Here is a 7896-nt window from a genome sequence, read left to right as displayed (position 1 = left end):
TTAATTATAAAGCTTTTGCTTGTCCTATAAAAATAGTTATCATGCTATTTGTCAGGATGTGATATGGATGTATAATGTACAGCACAACACATTTCCTTTGAGTGTTGATGCTGCTGTGGAGTGGAAGCACACCACTGATGGACCGCTGCAATGGAAATCATTTTTGAGAACAAAGTCCTGAATGTTTTCGGACATAAATGTGTAAATACAAATCGAATGTATGGTTTACTATCATTTCTAGAAAGATAAGAGAAATTATGTGATCCCAATTCATCCTGTGTCTAAAACGCTGTGCTTGTTTTGGGTTCAATCTTGCTTTGTGAATCATATGTAAACTCCACCTGCTCTGATTATCAATCCTGTATGATTTACATTTTAACGATTGCCACCTATGACTAAATGTTTCTTCACTTTAAATCTGATTCAATTACAATCTGCTTATGTTTGACAGAAGACAACCAATGAAAAATCTAAGATATTATAGATGAACACCAAATAATGAAACAGTGTGCCAATAATTTGATAATGTGTATTTAAATCAATATATAATTTATCTTCATCACTATGCTTGCATAGTCAAATCCATTGCATTATCTCTGCTCATGACAAGCTCCTGGTCCCAATGTGTCCATGTCAGATGGAAGCAGAGGAGTATACCGAAATAAAACAGGAAACTCATGTCCTATAATCCACACTGATCCATTCAGACACCATCTGGGCAACTTCTCTTCCTGCATCCAGGACGAAGGCATGGCGGAATCCATTCTCACACAGTCTGAAGTCCCCGTGTGGAAAGTCCTGCTTGATGTCATGATAATACTGAACAGGGCACCAGTGGTCGGTCGCTCCATAATAAAATATCAGCTGAAATGGAAACAGATAAACACTGACGTCTAAAAACAACATCAACTGATGATTCAAGCAACTTTTGGTTTTAATGTTATCAAATATTCACGAAGTAGCAAGTATGCGACTGTCGCATTGTGATTATACTCTGTGTAGGATTTTCCAGGTTTTCCTTGATGGTTATGTAGGCTTTTTCCTACCTTTTCCAGGTTTTTCTTGATGGTTATGTCATCTCTTTCCAATACTTTCTTCATTTCCTGACCCCCCATGTACATTGCATTGGCTACAAAGAGGAGCAAAGCACATTCCTGGTCATTGACTTGTGTCTGAAATTCAAGAATTATTAAATGACACAAAGGTGTGGGTGGAATCAAAGCTAAACATCCATCTTAAGCACAAGCTGAGTATTATGGTGAGTTCAAACCCGGCACAAAACACATTTTTCAGACAATGGTGGGGGGACGAGTCCTAAAACACAGAAAGGAGTCAGAATGTTACCCCTTCTGGTTCCCTTGAATAAAGGTGGCGTTATTATTTTTATTTTTTTGGGTTGTTAGCCTGAAATAAGGTCTGTGGTTAACACAAGCTTAAAAGATGTTACTATTTGTTCTACAACGTGAATCCCCACTGGTGAATGTCCAAACCTGCTTTGTCTCATAAAAGCAGGGGATGCTAACAAGTGACTAAAATAACGCCATCCGTTGACACGATTTTGCGACGGTGATACGCAGCCATGCGACCGTGCTGTAGTTCCTTTATAGCCTATGGATAGCTTTGTACTTCTGCTGATTGCATTTACACTAAAAAACTGGTTGTGTTAATATTTTATTTGCGGATTATCCAGCTGAAAAACACGTGTTAAGTATCATAAACATGTTTGCCATACAGTTTATTTCCGGCAATATGCTGAGATTCAATAAGGAAATCACTTTGCTTTTTGTTGAGGGAGCCCTTGCGATCTTAACTTCCACATGAGCCTACACAAACATGTATTCACTGCACCACTCTATAACATAAAGTACATTCAGAAATAGTTTTGAATATGTTTACTTGCATCACTCAGTTTTCAATTGCAATAAACATATTCAAAACTATTTCTGAATGTACTTTATGTTATAGAGTAGTGCAGTGAATACATGTTTGCGTAGGCTCATGTGGAAGTCGGGCAAACCTGCGCGAGTAACGTAAGGCGAATATTCGGTAAACAGAAGTAATATTACTTTTAAACTGTTGCCGTTTTGCATTTCTACTGCATATAAAGTTAATTATTATTATGCTGTTCACCAAGACTTGAAGCGTCGCTCCTAAAAACACAAAAGGTATGCAAACTAATATCACCATGTATTTGGTCAATTGTGCACACAAGACACATTCGTTTTTTTCCTTTAATTGGATGATAGAGATGCGGCTGGGGGGTTGAGATGCACATTTTTCAGTGAATACACCGCGCACAGCTGATTGACGGCTGGAACATGAAATCATGAAATAAATACAACTTTATTTTGCCCAAATGTTTGTACGTATATGTGCAAACCCAGCTTGATTGCACTAGGTTGACAGGGTATGTCTATATACATGTGATAATGGTGTCCCCTGTCCCAAACAGCGCCGCATTTTGAGTTGATTGTGATTTTGTTTTTTTTTCTTCCTCTGTTCCTATGTACCGCTTCTTTTTACATGAATCCTATGCAAAGTTTTATCAATGAGGCCCCGGGACCCTAACAAGTGCAGAAGTGACTTCTTTGCTGCCCCACAGACGTACTACACTTTGCATGGCTTTTGTGTTTGAAGGTTGAAAAATAAGGTGGTAACATTCTCAACAAAGAGTGACCATTTTGAGCATCATGGAAGTAAAGAGCGGAGCGTAACAAACCAGCAGAGTCTCCACTGAGTAGATCTAAAGAAGGTTGAACTACAGTGTGGTCCAGAGAGCAGATGCCGCCCAACGCCAGTCGGATCAGGCCTGCTTTGAGGGCTTCAGGCAGCAAAGAGAGCAGGAAGAGAGGCAGGTATGCCACGTAACGCAGTCTACACAACAAAGGGGTCATGACCTTCCCCTGAGGAGTCTGAGCCATGCGCTCTATTGTGGGAAACAGCATGATGGACTTAAGAATCTGCATCAAAAAACAGAGCGTTACAAAGAGCACAATAGGACATGTAAATAGACAAATCATTATAGAGGTTAAATAAGGAGAGGGATAAAAATATATGGAAAAGCCCTGAAATAAAAATGTGGGTTTTCTAATATTGAATCTGCTTCCTCTTAACATGCCAACCACACAGGGTATATAGGGATTGGGGGTATGGGGGAGAACTGCTCACTTTAAAATCTTTTTTAGCAGGAATTATGCATTAGTGACCTTTTTTAAAGAAGTGCTCTGTATTTGAAAATAATAGAATATAATCAATGTGGTCAGTAGAAATAATATAAGAGTTAGGGTGTGCACAGGGTCAGCCCGTTGAATGGCTCAGTACTGAAGATTAAAATGTTTGTGAGAAGGTCTATGTTTATATGCTGGACCCCTATCATGGAGTTGTCAACCTCCGACAGTTTCCAACATTGTTTTTGCATACACGTGTTGGCTTTGCTTGATTAGGATAAGCAAAGCCAACAGAGTCCTGTCACATTAAAAGCATAAAAGCTTTCATTATGAAGCAGCGTAATCAGGCCTAAACAGCCTATAATGAACAATGTAATGTATTTTCCCTCAGACAGATGACTCCTGGGCAGTTTTAATTTTGCTCTAAGGGCTGAGTCTGCGCCGTCTGCTAACACATTACAAAATGGATCAACAGCAACACTTAAAACTTTTGGGGGAGTTTTGGAGATAGGAAAGTTTTCCCCTAGCATGCGCTCCTCCTGCAGCAGTAGCTGCTTCTCATAGAGAGGAGGCGCACCCTGATTTACTTTAAAGTTAGGGCAGATCGTTCTCACTCAAGTGTTCCAATCCTTCAATTTGACCAATGCGGAAGTTTGTATATCCCTATTTTAACTCACCTTGATTTCAGGATTCCTTTTCATCATTTCCAAGATAATGTAGCAGCCAATGGAGTGACCCAGCAGCACCAGGCTGGTGTCTCGAGGAACATGTCTCCTGAGAAAGGCCAGCTTGTGTTCGATCTGCCCGTCCAGACCAAACACATCACTCTCAGCTGCTGAGGAGGCATCTGTATACACAATGTTGCAGTATGTCTTTTTTTATGTCAAAAATTGTTCCCGTTTCTCTATACTTTCTACACAAGAGATAATGTGCATGTGCAATCCTGTCTGTCTTCATCTGTGGAGTTATCTTTCCTCTAGCTTTCGGTCTTTTAACCTCTTTCCTACTCTTGTTCCCTTTTTTTCCTGGCTGAATTCAAAGTTTTGTGCTCTACAAATATAAAAATGTATATTCAAAAAGTATTCTACGGTTTTCGATAAAAACACAAAAACAAATGATTTATTTGCCCACCACTGACCGGACTTCTTTCTGAGGATTGATATGACTGGCATAGTCACTTAATAAGATCATCATCTTTAGCAACAGTCTGCTATAGGGAAAGATCAGACCACTGATTTTGCAAACTGACCAATCAGAATCAAGAATGTAATCTGTACCTTCTACCATGTCCATGGAGTCTGGAGGTACACAGTGGCCAGCATGGCTCACTGCCCACACTGGGTGACGGTATCCTAACTTCCTCTGGAGGGTCTGCATGAAGGTTTTGTAGAAGCCCACTACACCTGGGTTACCTGAATAGAAGACGGCAGAAGATCTTATTTCCTCCTTCCAAAGTGCAATTTGAAATCCTGACAACTTCTAATAAATCAAACCAAGAAACCTTAAGCCATTTGTTAAAGTGTTGAACTTTTGAAAAACTTAACATCAAAACGAAATTCACAATAAAATGCATTTTACACAATTTAGATGCCTATAAAATATATTTACCATTATAACATGTATATAGACATAACTTATTAATCCCACAGTTAAAATTAAATGTGTACTATGGAATTATTGACATTACATCAAAAGACAAACAGGACCAATACAAATGCATAAATGTATAGGTGAAGTGAGGGGGCTTTCTCTGCACCTTGAACCAGTGGATGCCTTGCTCAAAGCTGCCCTTACTGCATTACCCAGGAGGCATACTGGCAACTCTTCAGCTACTAGTCCAGTCCACACTCCGTACTTGTTCATTCAGGACTGCACTTACACAACCGAAGCAGGCCGCTCTACCTCCAGAAATGTCTTTCTTAATATTGTATTTAAGTTTATGAATACATAATATTAGTCAAACCTGGAATGATGAGAAAGAGCACTTTATGCTCAGAGTGTAACTGACAGGAGCCAAACTTCAGGACCTCTGTGATGGCTCTGTGACAGTAGATGAAGTCTATCTGTGGTTCATCCCTCCGCTCTTTCTCCACTCTGTCCATCGCACCAGCTCTGAGGAAGCATGGAGAAAAAATGAATGAATGAATTTCATTGTATCATCATTATCATCACATTCAACAGTGTAAAGTGTTTAAATACTTTCAATGTATTCCACATATGTATATATTTCACATCCTCAAATCTTTATTGTTGTTATTGTAAATATTCTTCTCTTTTTGCACTATTTTATTTATCTTATTTGCACCATGTATGTGGAGTTGTTGGAGGAGCACGCGACATAAGATTTTCATTGCCAACATATACGCTGTATCTGCTGTGCATATGACAAATAAAACCTTGAAACCTTGAAACTTGAATTTTAGTTAACAAGTCATCATGCACATTCTGAACCCTTTCAATCACATTGTAAAAACATTTATTCATAAATATTAAACGAGTGCAACTGTAAAAGTTATCACAAAACATTTAATAATGTCGTACAACTGCTCTTAATAATGTTAGCTGATCAACAGCCAGGCTCAAAGGTGATAGTATCTAACAGCTCAAAGGTTAAACCCGTTTAGTTCATGTGCTGACTGTCGTATTCAAAATTCTGGAGTAAGAATTCATAGCATTTCCAAATGATCAGCACCCACACAGTATCAGATGGAGGTAACAACACATTGAGAAGATGGGCTACTTAATTTAAGGCTTTGGCTGGGAACATTGGAGAAGATGGCAGGAGTAATCACCTCAAATAAATGACAGAGGAGGGCAGCACCAGCCACCCCGCACACTCCTACAACATTTCAATTGTAAAAGTATATATTAAAATTAACCAACAACGAATATCGCTTTTGTTGGTACTCACAGCTGTCAGCAGCTTCCGGTGGATTCCAGTGACGCAAAAAGAGAATAGGCAAGAGTGCGCGAGGGAAGGCAAACCGTGAGCCAGTTTTACAGACAGATGGGCCGTCCAATCAGTGGGCGGAGTTCAAATAGCCAATGTTCACAGGAATGCTCCATAGCTGTATCATGAGCTGCATCTCAAAGCTGCTTCGCATGATCTTCAAGTCTATTAACTTGCATCCACGTTTACCTTACTCGTGTATTTTCCTTGGGTCTTAAGCCGCATCCCAAGTGTTTTATTTGTCATTTCCTCGAGGCGCAAGGCGCGATCTCTGACGGGGCGATAACAGAGGAACCACCACACTATCCTTCAGGGAAACGCTCAGCCACCAACACGCCCCCTTACTGTGTATCCGTCGCTGATTGGACGCTGCCGGAGAGAGCGCAAGCAGTGGCAAGTACTTCCGGTGGCAGCTGCAGATGCCACTAGATGCCACTAGCTACCACAGGTGCCACTACTTGCCGATGGCTGCTGAAGGGAATTGCCACTGGGTGCCGAGGCAAAGGAGTGTTTAAGGTAGTTGCCACTCGCTTCCCGTGGCAAATGCTGCTGTTTTAACACGTAATTATCGTGTAAAATGTCGCTTTTTAGGCATGACTATATATCACTGATCTGTACACAGGACTGATGTGTGATCTTTATTTTTCAAAAATATCCTAATTATAATTTAGATTCAGATTTACTTGGAGAACGTGGTTTGTTAAAAAATAAATGACAGTGCTATATTTTTTCATAGTAATACAAATATATTGTAACATAACATAAATAATGGCGAGTGAGGGTTGAAGGCCGAGCTGACGCTGTCGCTTCTGAAGAGGAGCTTCCACTGCTTGCTATGATGAACCAGGTGTATTATTACTAGTTAAGAACAACAAATAATTAACATAAAGAAATGTCTGTAATGACACAGCAACGTGTAGACTGGTGTCATTAGGCTTGGCTACAGAGTTAAGGGTGTGCTGTAACTGATTTAAATTCCCACTGCCAGTGAGATGCCAAGGTTTATATTTTCTAAAGGCACAAATAGATTTTGATATAAAACATCAGGGTGTATTTACTTTATTTGTCCAACATTTTTAAATATGTGCGTTACAGCAGTGTTTTTAAAAGGCATAGAACATGAGTACAACTAAAATAACAATAATAAAAGTAAATGTGATCAAATATAAAACCTTGAAATGCGTGAGGGTCGTAGGTGGCAGTCCATCACGTGGTTACCGAAAATAAACGAGTGACAGGAGCCGATTTTAGTCGAGACCAATGGAAAGTTTCTCTCAAAACTCCGTGTGTTAAAAGACGATCCAAAAGCACAGAATCGAGATCAGCAAACACAGAAATGAGTTTCACAAGCACTGAATTTAGTTGCACAAGTGCATTTTCGGTCGATAATTGCAAAATTGATTCACAAATGCCTGAAAATGTTAGAGATTCACAAATGTAATTATTGTACTCACAGATCTTTCATTTTATTTGTGAAAATATGTTTTTCTTATTTGAAAGTCTGTTTCACATAAATCAAACATTTACACACCAATTATTTTTCTTTTCGCACAAATAATTCTGACACTTATCTACCCCCATAATAACGTTCTGTTAGAAGTAACAGTCCTGAATTCAAAATGTTACTTAAGTAAAAGGGAAAAAAGTATTCACATCAAAATATACTTAAAGTAAAACCACTCTGTATATGATCACATCATCATATATGTTTTGATCATAATTATTGATGCACAAAAGTGTTATCAATGAAGGTGCAGCTAGTTTGACTCGGTATCCAGT

The 7896-nt window shown here is 39.2% G+C and overlaps 1 protein-coding gene across 3 annotated transcripts; it reads right to left on the bottom strand.

The window, feature by feature from the left end:
- Nucleotides 1-509: 509 nt before the first annotated feature.
- On the bottom strand, nucleotides 510-6444 carry ldah (lipid droplet associated hydrolase). 3 transcript variants are annotated; one of them, XM_063908449.1, is made up of 7 exons: nucleotides 6079-6444; nucleotides 5131-5279; nucleotides 4445-4579; nucleotides 3845-4014; nucleotides 2720-2960; nucleotides 1047-1129; nucleotides 510-864 (listed from the first exon to the last, which is right to left on the bottom strand). In XM_063908449.1, exons 2-7 carry the CDS (start codon nucleotides 5267-5269, stop codon nucleotides 676-678), a joined length of 957 nt encoding a protein of 318 aa, XP_063764519.1. In that variant the 5' UTR covers nucleotides 5270-5279; nucleotides 6079-6444; the 3' UTR covers nucleotides 510-675. The 3 variants fall into 3 exon arrangements, with proteins under 3 accessions (XP_063764519.1, XP_063764520.1, XP_063764521.1); XM_063908450.1 differs by having other exon boundaries at nucleotides 6307-6439; XM_063908451.1 differs by having other exon boundaries at nucleotides 5960-6079.
- Nucleotides 6445-7896: the final 1452 nt, after the last annotated feature.

This window comes from Eleginops maclovinus, chromosome 19 (assembly GCF_036324505.1).
Source record: "Eleginops maclovinus isolate JMC-PN-2008 ecotype Puerto Natales chromosome 19, JC_Emac_rtc_rv5, whole genome shotgun sequence".
NCBI lineage: Eukaryota > Metazoa > Chordata > Actinopteri > Perciformes > Eleginopidae > Eleginops > Eleginops maclovinus.
The sequence above is the reverse complement of the archived record's forward strand: the minus strand, read 5'-3'. Positions and strand labels throughout refer to the sequence as shown.